This window comes from Zootoca vivipara, chromosome 1 (genome assembly GCF_963506605.1).
Source record: "Zootoca vivipara chromosome 1, rZooViv1.1, whole genome shotgun sequence".
Taxonomy (NCBI): Eukaryota; Metazoa; Chordata; class Lepidosauria; order Squamata; family Lacertidae; genus Zootoca; species Zootoca vivipara.
Window position 1 is genome coordinate 16,686,010 of NC_083276.1, and position 16,736 is coordinate 16,702,745.

Here is a 16,736-nt window from a genome sequence, read left to right on the forward strand (position 1 = left end):
CCTCAGGTAAAAAAGGTAAAGGACCCCTGGACAGTTAAGTCCAGTCAAAGACAACTATGGGGTTGTGGCACTCATCTCACTTCAGGCCGAGGGAGCTGGCGTTTGTGCACAGACAGCTTTCTGGGTTATGTGGCCAGCATGACTAAACCGCTTCTGGCTTAATGGAACACTATGAGGGAAACCAGAGCGCACGGAAATGCCGTTTACCTTCCTGCCGCAGTGGTACCTATTTATCTACTTGCACTGGCATGCTTTCAAACTGCTAGGCTGGCAGGAGCTGGGACAGAGCAAGGAGAGCTCACCCCGTCGCGGGGAATCGAACCCCCGACCTTCTGAACAGCAAGCCCAAGAGGCTCAGTGGTTTAGACCACAGCGCCACCTTTTACCTTTACCTCCCTCAGGTAGACACCTCCCCACCAGTGCTATTTTTCCAGAAAAAGAGGTCGCGGAACTCACCATGAACACCTCCCTCGTTCTCTTAGAATGGCAATGGCGTCCACCTAAAAAGTGCCGGAGGTTCTGGCTGAACAAAAACCCTGCCCCCCCACCCTACAAACCAAGAGGCTTTTGCAGGGCTCAGGTGGTTGCAGGGGGAAATACGTTGTGGGAATATTTCCTTGCATGAATTTTATCAACTTATCTTAGCATCCAAACCAATATATTTGCCATGCAGCCCTAGCGGGAGTCAGAGGCTTGCCTCTCCCTATTTTGTTCTGACAAAGGTAGCCCTAAACCAACAAGAGAATCTTATATTGGTGAGCAAACCAGACCAGGAAGATTTTAGGAGGGTCGGGAGTGTCAACTGTCCTGTCCTACTGGTGCAAAGAGGTGCCCTGGGCAGGTGTGGATGGCTTCCCTTGCAGTCCCTTCCATTAGGCAGGCAGGGTCATGAAGCACAGACAGAACAGACCTAACGCCCCTCAGGTCACTGGAGTTAATCACCACAGTGGGCTCGAGTCCTGGCAGCAAAGTCATGGGAGGAAATAAAACATACTTGAGTTCTCACGCATACATCACAATGATATCACCCCTGCCTTTTGAGCAGCAACTTTGCTCTTCGCAAACTAAGTGGGAATTGCAGCAAACATCAGTGCAAATGCGCGGTGAAGAAGGGAACTGAGAAGCACAGGCCAATGAGCAATGCATGCCAATGTGCAACGCAACAAGAACATCGTTCAGTTGGAGGCTAAAACTGAAGGGGATCTATCTGAATTCTAAATATTATTTCCTATGAACAGCTCTGCAAAACTTTTCGGCCCCTTGAGAACACTTAAAGCATGATTTGTTTCTGTTCATGTAATCTTAAGGCTATAAAGGGAATGCAAGTCATCTTGACCAGGGATGGGTGGCCTGTTGCCCTCCAGATGTTGGACTACAGTTCCCATCATCCTTGACCACAGGCCATGCTTTCTGGGGCTGATAGAGGAGTTGACCAGCTGGAGGGTCACAGGTTCCCCATCCCTGATCTAGGACAAAGCCACTGAGCCGCTCCATATTAATTCTTCTTCAGCTAAACAGTCATTATCCAAAGCATTGCGTGCCAAAAGCAAAGTGCACTGGAGCCATAGGTGTCTGTAGACACAGAACAGTTTAGTAAACACACCCAGATGTCTGAAACCAAGCCAGCTGAACCACATGCTGCAGAAAATGAAAATCCCCAGGAGGGAACACTCATTTGCAGACTCTAGTATGGAATCTAGTGTAGTAGAATCTAGTGAGCCACTACATTTTCTTGGCTCTCTGACTCATGTCAGTCTTAGCCAATGTCCATCTTCAGTTGTGGCAATGGCCAATGAAGGGATCTTCAGAAAAACCATTTTACCTTTTTAAGTTTATGGGGCTCCTCAGACTGGGGGAGCAGCGTATTCCAGAAGCAGCCAGGAAGCATTGGAAACGCAAGCTGCATTTTGTCTATACATCACTTTTTCACACTTTCCTACTCTGGGTGGCTTGGTCTACACATGCATCGGACTTTAGCTTTCTGTCTGTGATGGAAACATGCTGAGATGCAGGTAACAGAATGTGTTGCTATTAAGACTGTGTACACATTGCCATTTGCTCTGACTCTAATGCGCTTCCACAACCGGCGTTCAAAGCCATGTTCACTTGATTTTTACCTACAATCCATATCTAGCCTGCATTTTCTTGAAAACGACTGCTTTTTTAATGCATTTTTCTTCTAACCAGTTTCCATCTGATTTGAAAATGGAAACTGCGGTTAAGCTGAGAAGTGTACATTTGAAACAGCCATCGCTCGTGCCCAGATGACAGCTTCAATGAATAGGAGTTCTGGGGGGTTGCGAGCCTGGGGAAACCGAATATGTACAGTGGTACCTTGGTTTATGAACTTAATCCGCTGGTGCCCTTCCACTATTCAGATTCCGTTCTTAGACCAAAGTAAAGTTCTCAAACCGGGACACTATTTCCGGTTTTGTGGAGTTTGTAAACCAAATCGTTCTTAAACCGGACTGTTCTTAAACTGAGGTACCACTGTACTGTACACTGAGTGAATACATCCCTGCTCCCTCCCTAGTGTGTACAGCAACATGTACATGTGACTTGAAACACAGCACACAGGGGTGGGAGGAATAGCACTTGCTGTGTTTTAAGCCGCTAATGTGTATACAGCCAAAGCAATCCTTAGATGTGCATGTTTGCCCTCCAGCATCTTAAATAAATGTGACAGATAAAGGTGCATACAATACCTTTCAGAACCATGGTCCACAGAGTTCATGTCATCAGGAGAAATTCTGAACTCACTGATTCGGATTCTCTCTTCATACTGCACTTCAACTGAATAGTAGACATACACTTTACCATTAAATTTGAATTTAGGATGGAAGACTATACCTAGAAAACCTCTCTCATCTCCTTCCCAAGGTGAGGTCAGTACAGCTTCACTGATGTTCAGAAAGGGTTTTTCAAGCCGTGACCGATCTGGGAGGTAGGTCCAGACTAAGCCAACTTGCTCAGCAATGAAGAATCTGTGAGTTCCGTCGTTTGCATGCACCATGGCCACTGGATTCCTTAGCCCGTTGGCGACCTCAGTTAGGCACAGCTGTAGACATCCTTCTGAATCAGCAACCACTAGCCCAAGGTTTTGATTGAGATTGTTATTGACCAGGAGGTGGGGGAAGCAGTAGTCGGTGTCGTCGAGGGACAAATAATGGCAGAACTTTGCCATGTTGCCTTCCAGGGACAGTAACTCTTCATCCGGGGTAAGGTAACGGAACATGGCCCTGCAGGTTTGCCACACTTGTACGCAGTAATCTTTGCACAGTCCTGGAACAGTTCTCTCTGGAGTGGAAGGGTCTTCAGCATCATACAGGTGAGCAGCATAGGGGGAGCATTCCTGCAGGTAAAGGCAGAACCCCCGTGTCAGTTGTTTCTATTCATTGCATCATTAGCCCAAATAGGAGACTCTGCTTTGGCTCACTAAAAGCCAAACTAAATGTGATATTAAATGCATGAATGCATTAACACAGGGTTTCCCGAACTTGTGTCTCCAGTTGTTTTGGGACTACAACTCCCATCATCCCTAGCTAGCAGGACCAGTGGTTATGGATGATGGGAACTGTAGTCCAAAAACAGCTGGAGACCCAAGTTTGGGGAAACCCAACCTTAATGTGTCTAGAAGGTTACTGACAAGCTGGAACGTGTCCAGAGGAGGGTCACCAAAATGATCAAAGGCCTGGAAATGATGCCTTATGAGGAACGGCTTAGGGAGCTGGGTATGTTTAGCCTGGAGAAGAGAAGGTTAAGGGGTGATATGATAGCCATGTTCAAATATATTAGAGGATGCCATATGCAAGAAGGTAAAATGTTGTTTTCTGCTGCTCCAGAGAAGGGGACACGAAGCAATGGATTCAAACTACAAGAAAGAAGATTCCACCTAAACATTAGAAAGAACTTCCTGACAGTAAGAGCTGTTCGACAGTGGAATTTGCTGCCAAGGAGTGTGGTGGAGTCTCCTTCTTTGGAGGTCTTTAAGCAGAGGCTTGACAGCCACCTGTCAGGAATGCTTTGATGGTGTTTCCTGCTTGGCAGGGGGTTGGACTAGATGTCCCTTGTGGTCTCTTCCAACTTTATGATTCTATGAGTCCCCACCCCCACAACTAACAGCCATGCAGGGAAGCAATCAAGACCATAAGGAAGTGGGGATTAACTATCCCCCCCCCCCACTCCTAGTGTGATCCCAAAGGAAATTGCTCCCCACTGCAAGCTGCTATTGACGCTGGGGAGGGGGGGGGGACTTTGATTGGCATCAATTTAAAGCTTCTCTCCTGAAGCTATTGGGGATGTTTTCTGGAAACAATACTGGGTTATATGGTTCAAAATGGTACACGACAGCTTCATATGTCAAGATTAGCTCTGTGCTTTGGATGTTTGGAAACCAGTTTATTGATCACGAGCAAAACCATTATTTAAATATTGTTAAGATCCCAAAGTTCAAGATACTTTAAATGTTCTAAAGCTGCAGCTATGTTGATTTTATAACATGTTAGTACGTTGAACAACAACAAAAAGGTCTTATTAGTGTGCTGCAACTTCAGGAAGAGAATGGCTTGCTGCACACCAACTCATATTTCTGCATGCAAAAGCAAAAAGATATAGATGTGGGCATTGAGCTGCTTTTATTTTTCTGCAACTACAGCTGAAATTGGGGAGTTTAGCACACAGCAAAATGTGAGAATGTTAGTCATCTGTCTAGCCACAAAGAGACAAACTGAAGGCATTTGGAGAGAAACTGACTCAATGATTGCTTTACCGTACACCAAGATTCAGTGGGATATCTCCATGCCATGTGGGGATAATCTAGTATTTTCTTCCAGTTGGTTTCAGGACAGAGCTGGTCTGGCTTTTAAGGCAACAGCTGTATTGATTTCACTTTCTCCTATGAGCAAAAACCTAAGATAGCATGTCCTTAAATCTCTTATTCAGTTGCAATTCAGCCAGCAATTCCAAACTGCCTGCACTGGGGAGTTTGATCATTGCCAGTTCCTACAAGATCTCCTTGCAGCCAGAGGCAAACTCTCACCTCTGGTACCCAGGAATGTGCTTAATGTATTGTCCGAACTTATTCAGATCCAATGGTAGGTCTGCAGAGGAACCTCGTTGTTTTTGCTTTAAGACAGGACTATAAGATACAAGCAGAAAAAGAAGATACAAAGCAACTTGCAACTTAGATCTTATGCCAGGGATAATGTGGTACGCATTTGGGGGCAAGCAGAGGGTCAGTATGTTTTAGAGCAGGCACCCCCCAACTGCGGCCCTCCAGATGTTTTGGCCTACAACTCCCATGATCCCTAGCTAACAGGACCAGTGGTCGGGGAAGATGGGAAATGTAGTCCAAAACGTCTGGAGGGCCGAAGTTTGGGGATACCTGTTTTAGAGGGTGTGTGGAACACAAACAACAAATCCTCAAAAGAAAAAGGACCTACAGACATGTTTCAAGAAGACAGCTAAAAAAAATAATGCAAGGCATTACCACGCCAAGCAGAACCAAGGTAAGAAGCATTGCAAATGTCCTATTACCGTACTTTCAAAACCAGCATTCTTAGCTGGGGTAATCTATCTGCTGCATGTACACACCACACTGACCTTGTTCACACATAACACTAAGCCAAACCATGGCTTAGCATAAATGAGCAAATGTGTAGACTCCTGAGAGGAGACAGTGGCCACTTCATTCCTCGTGGTTTAGCTGTCCTAGACAAACTATAGACCAGGCATCCCCAAACTTCGGCCCTCCAGATGTTTTGGACTACAATTCCCATCTTCCCCGACCACTGGTCCTGCTAGCTAGGGATCATGGGAGTTGTAGGCCAAAACATCTGGAGGGCCGCAGTTTGGGGATGCCTGCTATAGACTGTAAGTTAGTCGCTGGTTACAGCTTATGCTTTGTCTGTGCTAAACCATGGTTTGGATTAGTGTTGTGTGCAAAGCAGGGCACACACATAGAGAGATGGTATCTGAAGAAGTGTGCATGCACACGAAAGCTCATACCAAAATAAAAACTTAGTTGGTCTTTAAGGTGCTACTGAAGGAATTTTTTAATTTTACTTCGACCCAGACCAACACGGCTACCTACCTGTAAACAGAGAGAGATGGGCAGGTTATAAATATATTATTATTATTATTATTATTATTATTATTATTATTATTATTATTATTATTACACATAGCACATTCCTCACTAAGTAAAGCAGAAATTCTGCAATTTGTATGCAGTATGCAAATTTACATCTGTCTGCCTATTTTCAGTCATTTATTTTGTTTCCATTACGCTTGAGAAGCAGTAAGAAGCTATTCTGAAATACTGACTTTTGAAATACTGACTTCTGAATACAAAAAGCCCTACTGAGCTTTTTTTCGAGGTTTCACTGGATATCTCCAACATCAGTTAAAGCCAATTCTAACAGGCAACAGAGTTTAAAACTTTTTTAAAAGATGAAGTTAGATGTTGAAATTTGCACACAATAATAAATCACATGCTCTCTGTTTTTGCCTTGGTGAAATAATTGCTTTACTCAAGTATTTGCAATTGCAAAGACATCATCTGAATATTGAACCCTAAAGTAAAAAAACAAAACATGCAGTGCCTGCTGTGGAGCATCTTTCCTTACAATCAACCAATTGAAGAATTGCATCTGGTTTGCTGACTTTAATTTGGTGCTCTTAGTCATATTGTTGGCTGAATTTCACATGCAGCTTGGCCAGCTGAGGACAAGATGTAAAATTCCCTTACATATAAAAAAGTAGTTTGTTTTTTTTTTAAAAAAACCCACTCATAGAACTAATAGGATTTGATTCACTTAAATAAATTAAGAGCCACACTGCCTGGATCGACATGGGTCAAGAGACCCCACACTGTGATTAGGATTAGGAAATGTGATTCACTGTGATGCAAAAAGTTCACCTCATTGGCTAAAATGTTCTGTGCATTTAAGCAGCTGTGATCTGTCTCAGATTTTATTTTCCCTTAAGAAATTAACCGAACCAGCTGGATTCAAGGAACTGCTTGCTCTTGTTGTAGTGTGATTTGTTTATCTATGATATCAGCTTGGCAGCTCCAGCAAAACTTCTTAGAAAACTGCTGTAATTTCCTTTTATATGAGTACTATTACTATCAGTTCCCATCTGCAAACCAGAGTACTACAAGAAAGCCAAACAAACAATAATCTCCGTCTTCTTTGCTAATAGTTTAACCATATTGGTACATAATGCATGCAGGGAAAGTTGCATTTTGTTGAGCACAAATGAATCCTGCAACAAATATGTTTTGGTATGCAGTGATTCCCCACCCACCCACCCCCATTATAAAATTCTGGCTGCTTTTTTAATATATAACATTTGGGTCCAATATGAAGTTGCAGTACTTTTTACATAATTCATTAAATTGGGGGAAACGGATCCATTGGGATTTGTAACCGAAATATGTCATCTATTACTTTGGTCGCAGGTGGGGCTGGGAAGGTTCTCTGCCTGAAACCCTGCTGCAAAGTCAGCAAAAGCAATGCTGAGTTAAACACAATGCTGCGTAAGATGTAACTCAACATGTAGATGTCGGTGTAAAGCAGCCTCCCATGTTCCTCTGTCCTATATATTTGTTTTCAAATTTTCTGACGGTAAGAGCTGCTCAACAATGGACTCCCTCAGAAGGTGCTGGACTTTCCTTTATAGAGGTGTTTAAGCAGAGGTTGGATGGCTATCTGTCATGGGTGCTTTAGTTGAGATTCCTGCACTGCAGGGGGTTGGACAAGTTGACCCTCGTGGTCCCTAACAGCTCTATGATTCTACTTAAGTAAACTCTACCGCTAGTAACAATCATTCTTCACCACTTGACCTTTAGAAAAGAAGAATGTTAGGGAGTGGGAAATGTAGCCGAGTCATCCGATATACACAGCTCCACACACAATTTTCTCTGAATCATCTCATCTTTGCAGAACAATGGACCTCATTTCAGCACGCTTGCACATAAATACATGGTCTCCATTCTGGCACTTATTCCTTAAATCAAAGCCTTTTCTGTGTGTGTTATAAATAAGCTTTCATCAAGCAGACCCTTCCGTGTTTCTTGCCACTCTTCGACAATGCCTTGATTGCTTCCCAAGGCTGCAATCCTGCACTCGAGATTAACTGAGCTGAAGGGTCATGCACATGAATAAGAAATCAATCCATCAGAAAGTGTTCTTCCATAAGTCGCAATGAATGGATGGGAACAGAACAAGAGCATTGTAGGACTTTTTATTTAGCCCGTGTAGGAAGAACTCACTGTGCTCAGGACTGCAGCCCAGGAAAGGTTTCATGGCCAGCAATGCTTTATGTAACTAATGAAATCTTTATTCTGGGTGATGGTCAACATTAGTCACATTTAGAGTAGACCCATTTATTTCAGTGGAACTACTTTGAATATGACTTAGATATTACCCTCTCACTTGGGAATTAAGGGCATTTGGAGGTGGGTGTTGGTTTCTGTAAGGATAAAATAAGGATATAGCTGATTTTGCCCTGGACCAGTTGAAAGCATCAAGGAAAAATAACCAGTAAGCAGTAACAAATGTTAACATTGTTTTCCGTGGATAAGGGTTTATTTCCTTAATGTGCAAGCTTGTTTTAAGAAAAGGCAGATTCACACATGCATGTACACAACTCCTTCCCAACTGAGATCAGAAAGGCACCCTTCCTTGCTGAACTTCAGGAGCATAACTAAGACTTTCTTGTTCTAGCAAGCATTTTAAGGTAGCATTCAGTTTTATTATAAACCTTTATTTGTTTTATTGTCCAGTTTTCTGTGGATTGTTCTTATGTACACTGCTTGGAAATGCAAACAATTAAGAGGCATATAAATGTCTTAAATAAAAAAGTAAACTCACAGCTGAATTTATCAACAGCCTCCACTGAAAAAGAAACATGGCTGAAATGATGTGAAACTTCTCTAGCTGTGGCATTCACACATATGCAGGTCATCAATTTAGGTGACGAACATGCACATGTGAACCAGTGCCCTGAGATATTTACTGCATTAACCATGACTTCCACTGAGTTCATTGGGACCTGCTCCATCGGGATGTTGTGGACTCTCCTACCTTGGAGGTTTTTAAGCAAAGGTTGGTTGGCCATCTGTCATGGATGCTTCAGTTGAGATTCCTGCATTGCAGGGGGGTTGGACTAGATCAGGCATAGGCAAACTCAGACCTCCAGATGTTTTGTGACTACAACTCCCATCATCCCCAGCTAACAGGTCAGGGATGATGGGAATTGTACTTTCAAAACATCTGGAGGGCCGACTTTGCCTATGCCTGAACTAGATGATCCTCGGGGTATCTTCCAACTCTATGATTCTACTCTCTAATAAAGCAAGATAAAGCTTGCAACCTAGAAGGGTCAGAGATTTTTTTGTACAGTGGTACCTCGGTTTGCGACCGCCTCGGGGAGCAACCACTTCAGTTTCCGACCACCGTGGACCCGGAAATGTTTACATCCAGGTTCCGCGGCGCTCGGATGCGCAGAAGCGAGCTGTGCAGTGCGTGCATGCGCAGAAGCGTGCCTCGGGGAGCAACGAACTCGTCGAGCGACCAGCTCCCCGGAACCAATTGTGGTCGCAAACCGAGGTACCACTGTACTAGTGTAATCCCTTTAACTCCCTTTAGGAGGTTCGATTCCCCCATCCTTCGAGGAACATAAAATATCACAGGGGCAAAAAGATAGGGCTTTGACAATCTATTTGAGGGCTATTGCCAGCAGTGCAGATAGACAGTTTCTTTTGACTACTGCAGATGGAATAGATATGGCAATGTGATCAACATTTCTTTCTATTCCCGGAAGAGAAACAATGTCATATAATAAACCACAACTAAATATAGGAAGAGCTGGAATTTGGAGTATTCAGATTCATACACAGAGACACTTGTCAAAATAATGTGACTAATGAATACATTTTGAGGCAAATTACCATCTGCGAGTCTGAGAAGCAGGGCCTAAATCAGTCTAATGGATCCCTTTAAATTATTCATCTGCTATAGCATAAAAACATAAGCACGACGAATGGCGGAAAGTGGCGTGTATGGGACTTCAGAGCTGTGGACGATGCAGTTTTTTGACACACAAGATGAGGAACAAAACAATGGCCGTAACCTATGACCTTCATCTCCAGAGCTAAACACCACAAAAACACACTGCAAATTTCCCACAAGCCCTCCATCAGCAATGCTCTGCAAGAACTTGACAACTCTTGCACCTAAGGTATTCCCTGCTAGTCCAACTCAGAGTAGACCCACTAATGGCAATGGACTTGGCTATCTTAGGTTCATTACATTCAAGGAGTCTATGCTGAGTAGGACTTAACTGAACACAACCCTTGGCATTTTCAACAAATGCTTCTTTTTAGCCTCCATTTATCCCAAATACAGTCGTACATTGGCTGACGAACGTCTTGGCAGCCAAACATTTTGGCTCCCGAACACCGCAAACCCGGAAGTGAGTATTCCGGTTTGCGAACGTTCTTTGGAACCCGAATGTCCGATGTGGCTTCTGTGGCTTCCATTTGTGTGCAGGAAGCTCCTGCAGCCAGTCGGAAGCCGCGCCTTGGTTTTCGAAGGTTTTCAGAAGTTGAAGGGACTTCTGGAACGGATTCCGTTCGACAACCAAGGTACGACTGTACACCTATTTAAAGGTGTTTCCAGACCACCTATTTATTAAGCGCTCATCCTGATTCGTTTGCAGGGAGGTTAAACGGTATTTAGTGAGCATGCATACTTATTTGTTTGTGGAAAGGTTAGATATTGCATCAAGTAAAGGTTATCTCATACTTTACGGTGCATTTCCCCATCACTTTCCTTATCGCAAACAGTTCAAACTTTTAGGGATGTGAGTTTTCTGGGCAAGACCTCCCAAACAATTACAAATTGCACAGCCAGTGATCTGAATACCGCTTAAAACTAGTGACAGTCTGGAAATGCCCTAAGTTATGCAACTTTCACTGCCAGTACAGACAACATGTTAGCTTTCTCTAAATGACAAGGGAGAGATCCAGTGCCCAACACAGAATCATATGCCAACATGCCCGTGTCTTCTTTGGAGCAAATTCTTCCTGTTTCATTGTGAAATAATAAAATATGATGTTAAGACCTTGTGAATTAATATAAATATTTACAATGTCTTCTGAATCATTTGTTCCTGCCTAGGATAAACTAAGAGTTCGATTAGCTCAGTTGGTTAGAACATGGTATGGAAAACACCAAGGTTGCAAGTTTGATGGGATAGCTGCATATTCCTGCATTCTAGGGAGTTGGTCTAGATCAGGCATCCCCAAACTTCGGCCCTCCAGATGTTTTGGACTACAATTCCCATCATCCCTGACCACTGGTCCTCTTAGCTAGGGATCATGGGAGTTGTAGGCCAAAACATCTGGAGGGCCGCAGTTTGGGGATGCCTGGTCTAGATGATACTCAGGGTCCCTTCCATCTCTACAATTCTATGATTCTAAATAGCCTTTCGGTCCCTTTCCACTATGCAGCTCTGTGACTCAATAGGACAATACCAGTTGCCATGTTGCAGATATGAAATAAAATAGAAGCTAAAAGATGCCTAGAATGAAAATATACAAGGCGTTGGTATTCTCTCCTCTTTTTGGCAGACACTTACCTAGTACACATTCTACTATGCCAAGGGTACAGGAATAGATTCAGAAAAGTATGGAAAATCAAGCAAATCTCTGCAATGCCTTTCATGTACTGTATTGGGGTTTTCAGGTGTTGTTACCATCCTCTGGAAGAGGGACTGAGCACAGAATGGACAAAGCAAGCAAAGAGAATCGCTTGACAAAGCATATCCTGTAGAAATGAGAATTATACAGCCTGTTCATTGAGACCTGTCCAACGCACCTGGTGCTGGAGGAAAGCTCATGGCTTAAGAACACACAAGAGTCCTGATATTATTAATCTATGTACCAGCATGTGTTTGGTCCAGCAAGTTTTGCAAGCAAGACAAGGAGGCTGCATGCTATTATGAAGAGCAAATAGCTTCTTATTTTACTCAGAAGATTCTAAAAGTAGGGCTAACTCACAGGGGGGGGGGAACCCTCAGATCATTCACTTTGTTGGAGAAGGTGCATGGACAAAGAGGGATATGATGTCTAACCGTAGGGAAGCAACATCATCTGTGCCCTTCACCAGCCTAGCTGGTGAATACGGAACCAGACAGAATGCAGGAATCACTTGAATAGCCTATGTTTGCAAAATCCTGTAAGGAGGATCACAGCTGGCTGCAATGAAGAAAACCTTGACATTTACCTCTTGGGTGAAAGCAGAGTGTAGGTTATACTTCATAAAGATGAACTGGGTGCAAACACATATGGGACAGTGGAGCATCTATCCCATCTACCTAAATATGCAGACTGAAGGATGGGCCTATCTGTTTATGGGGAAGGGTTTCTAATGGAAGTGCCATTTCACAAGGCAGGACAACCCTTGCATTCCCTTGGCAGTGCACCTCATGGCAGTGCATGAAAGGATTATAGAAAGCTGCCTTGTCCATCAACTCCAGGGATGGGGAACCAGTGACCCTGCAGACATGGACAGACTGCAACTGCCATCAGCCCCATCCAGCATGCCCTGTGCTCAGGGATGATGGGAATTGTAGTCCAAATACAGCTGGAGACCTAAGTTTGAGAAACTGATGGAAGACTCCAGCTGCAGCTTAGCTGCAGTCTTTCTCATCATATGATACCTGGACTTTTGGATTAAACCTGGCTGGGTGGGACATTCTGCTTTATCCCCTTTTCTGCAGCAGCTGGGTGCCAACAAGACAGGGCAGCACTGTCCATTTATTTAACCCAGTGTGGCTGCTCTAGGTGAAAACCGTGGATGTTTTCCTTGGTTTATATCCCAGCTGTACATCGTTCTCTCCCCTGCTCCATTTTATCTTCACAACACTCCTGTGAGGTAGGTCAGGCTGAAAGGAAGCGATTGACCCGATAAGTCACCCAATAAGCTTCAGGGCTGAGTGGGGATTTGAACCCTGGTCTCCCAGGTCCCACACTCTAACTAGGCCCCTCTCACTAGGATTTGGGGGGGGGTGCGGGTGGGAAGAAAGGGGCGGGCCGTGTGGCCCCACCAGGCTCACCTGGCACAAGAGGTTCTGCAGGTGGCTGGCGCAGGCGGCGTAGGCGGCCTGGTCGAAGTTCTCGGCCACTCGGTAATAGCGCTCCAGCAGGGCGGCGTCGCGCTCGGCGTCGCAGCAGCCGAAGTCCGAGTACTGCACGCAGAAGTGGAGCGGGCGCGGCGGCTTGAAGGGCGGCTTGAAGTCCAGGCACTGCGGGTGGCCCCTCAGCAGCCCCGGCAGCGCGTGGAAGAGCAGCGCGAGGAGGAGCGGCCACGCCCGCGCCATGCTTCCCTTCCTCGCCGCTGCTGCTGCTGCTGCTGCTGCGCTCAGGACAGGCGCGGGCTCCTGGCGGCTAGGAAGCGGCGGCGGCAGCTCCGAGGCTCGCGCCCGGCCATGGCCCTCGGCGCCCGGCCGCCTCCTGGCAGCCCTCACGCAGGCTCTCTCACGAGGGTCTGGTGAAGCGCGCGCGCCGCGGTGCGCCTTAGCGCTTCGACAGCTCCCGCCGCCGTGCCCTGAGGGCCCCGTTCGCCGAGGGGGAGCCGGGGAAGGCGAGAGACAGCCGCCGCCTCCTCGGGTTAGGTAGGGAAGGCAAGGGACGCTGCCCTGCTGCGCCCTCAGCACGCTCGGAGGAGGACTGTGTCGGACGCAGCGCCGAGGGCAGAGGGGGCAAAGGGGACCTGCTCTCCCTGCCTTCGCTCGCCTCGACCGCCCCTTTGCTCGCAGAAGCGCCTCAGACCCAAAAAGAAAAAGCTGAGAAGGAGGGCGGAGGCGCCGCCTTCTCCCCGCTCGGGGCGGGTAAATAGTCGCTGGAGCGGCGCCCGCCGAGGAGAAGGAGACACGTGCCTGGAGGAGCGAGCGGCGCGGAGGAGACCAAGGCCGGCCGCAGCCTCGGAACTACCGTAGTAGGCACCAGGCTTGGAATAAAGGGCACCAAGCCAAGCATCCTCCCATCCCCAATGTTCCCCCCCTTTAAGAACTCTAAATATATATTCCTTCAGTAGCACCTTAAAGACCAACTAAGTTTTTATTTTGGTATGAGCTTTCGTGTGCATGCACATACCAAAATAAAAACTTAGTTGGTCTTTAAGGTGCTATTGAAGGAGTTTTTTTTTATTTTGCTTCCACTCAGACCAACAAGGCTACCTACCTGTATATATATTAGACATGGCAACAGGGACAGACTGGGGTAATAGGGCGTCAAAATATGGCGCCCTTCAAATAGTTCTGATTTTCACAATAACTGCCCTTGGTACAATTTAAATATATATATATATCTTCTCAGTAGGCACTTATATAAATATAAGTCGTCTTCTTATTATTATTTTGCGTCCTCTTGGCTTGGGGCCCTGTGCGGAGGAACCACCCGCACCACCTTAAACCCAGCACAGCTGCCAAATTATATGCTGTTCTTGCTCTCACCAGAAACCGTGATGGTCAGCAACTTGCACAAATTCAAGATGAGGAGGCTATCCTACCAGCCACAAGGTCTATGTTCTGTCTCCACTGTCTGAGGCAGTATGCTTCTAAATTCCAAGTTATGGAAACTGCAGGAGTGAATTGTTGTTGTTGTTGATGATGATGATGTTTTATTGAATTTGTTAGTCACCTTATCTTGCCCAGGGGAATGCAGAGCAACTTACAAACACACAACCCCACAGATTGTTGTTGTTGTTGTTTAGTCGTTTAGTCATGTCCGACTCTTCGTGACCCCTTGGACCATAGCACGCCAGGCACTCCTGTCTTCCACTGCCTCCCGCAGTTTGGTCAAACTCATGTTCGTAGCTTCGAGAACACTGTCCAACCATCTTGTCCTCTGTCGTCCCCTTTTCCTAGTGCCCTCAATTTTTCCCAACATCAGGGTCTTTTCCAAGGATTCTTCTCTTCTCATGAGGTGGCCAAAGTATTGGAGCCTCAGCTTCAGGATCTGTCCTTCCAGGGAGCACTCAGGGCTGATTTCCTTAAGAATGGATAGGTTTGATCTTCTTGCAGTCCATGGGACTCTCAAGAGTCTCCTCCAGCACCATAATTCAAAAGCATCAATTCTTCGGCGATCAGCCTTCTTTATGGTCCAGCTCTCACTTCCATACATCACTACTGGGAAAACCAGAGCTTTAACTATACGGACCTTTGTAGGCAAGGTGATGTCTCTGCTTTTTAAGATGCTGTCTAGGTTTGTCATTGCTTTTCTCCCAAGAAGCAGGCGTCTTTTAATTTCGTGACTGCTGTCACCATCTGCAGTGATCAAGGAGCCCAAGAAAGTAAAATCTCTCACTGCCTCCATTTCTTGCCTTCTATTTGCCAGGAGTTGATGGGACCAGTGGCCATGATCTTGGTTTTTTTGATGTTGAGCTTCAGACCATATTTTGCGCTCTCCTCTTTCACCCTCATTAAAAGGTTCTTTAATTCCTCCTCGCTTTCTGCCATCAAGGTTGTGTCATCTGCATATCTGAGGTTGTTGATATTTCTTCCGGCAATTTTAATTCCAGTTTGGAACCCCACAGATACTGTACATTGAAGAGGGCTCTTGAACTCAGGCCTTCTTGCAGACTTCCTATGGGCACCTGGTTGGCTACTGTGAGAACAGGATGCTGTAGTAGTATATGGGCCACTGGCATGATCCAGCAGGGCAATTCATAGATGCTTATTACATACCATACTTATAGAACCATAGAATTGCAGAGTTGGAAAGGGACTCCCAAGGGTCAATGCAGGAATCTCAGCTAAAGCACCCATGACAGATTCTCACCCATCCTCTGCTTAAACATGCTGTAGTATATCACATTATATTATGCTGAAAACCTTTCTGTTCTGCCAGGCTTATTATGCAGGCCATTAAAAAAATCCACAATGGTTGGGCAATTTTAATTTAATTTAATTTAAAGTATAGTTTAATGGGTGGTTGTTACAAAGCACTGTGATATTGTTTATGAGCAACGGTGTAGAAATGATTTACTAAATACTGTAAAATAAAATAAATCATAGCATATAAATCCCAACCCCTTCCTTCTTCTTCTTCTGGTGCTTTCCCTCTGCACACCCCTAAACAAATCAGTGCAGGGATCATCCTTGGAATGTGGGGAGGGATAATAATGCCTAAAAGCAAGCAAAATAAAAAAAATCCTTCAGTAGCACCCTAAAGACCAACTAAGTTTTTATTTTGGTATGAGCTTTAGTGTGCATGCACACAAAAGCTCATACCAAAATAAAAACTTAGTTGGTCTTTAAGGTGCTACTGAAGGAATTTTTTTATTTTGTTTCGACTCAGACCAACACGGCTACCTACCTGTAACTAAAAGCAAGCAGATTATTTCTCTACCAAGGGCCAGTTGAAGACACGTGCATTTTCTTGCCAAGCCACTCAGGAAATCTAATGCAAACTAAACTTTTCTGCAGCCAGTTCTCTGAAATTCTGGAGTTTCTGCTGTAATTTCTACAGCTTTGACCTTTTTCCATGTGTTTTTCCTCCCCCTTAAGTGACGTAAGTACCTTCTTAAGTTGTTGCTGTTGGAGGAGGGTGTTCAGAAAAGTCTCCTCTGGTTCTGTTTGGCATCCATTTGTCTTGGGAGGAAATGGAAGAGTGTGCCAGAAGTGGGTTTAGGGGAGTGCGACCAGTTCAGTTGCACTGGGCGCAG

At 45.2% G+C, this 16,736-nt stretch overlaps 1 protein-coding gene across 1 annotated transcript in view; it reads right to left on the bottom strand.

Annotated features, from left to right (window-relative positions):
- The window catches only part of HHIPL1 (HHIP like 1), a 33,668-nt gene extending 19,820 nt beyond the window's left edge, over positions 1-13,848 (bottom strand). The window contains exons 1-2 of the mRNA XM_035097096.2: positions 13,126-13,848; positions 2,706-3,352 (exon numbers count right to left, since the gene is read on the bottom strand). Of these exons, the coding sequence (XP_034952987.1) occupies positions 2,706-3,352; positions 13,126-13,389 (911 nt within the window). The 5' untranslated portion in view covers positions 13,390-13,848. The remainder of the gene's footprint in view (positions 1-2,705; positions 3,353-13,125) is intronic.
- Positions 13,849-16,736: the final 2,888 nt, after the last annotated feature.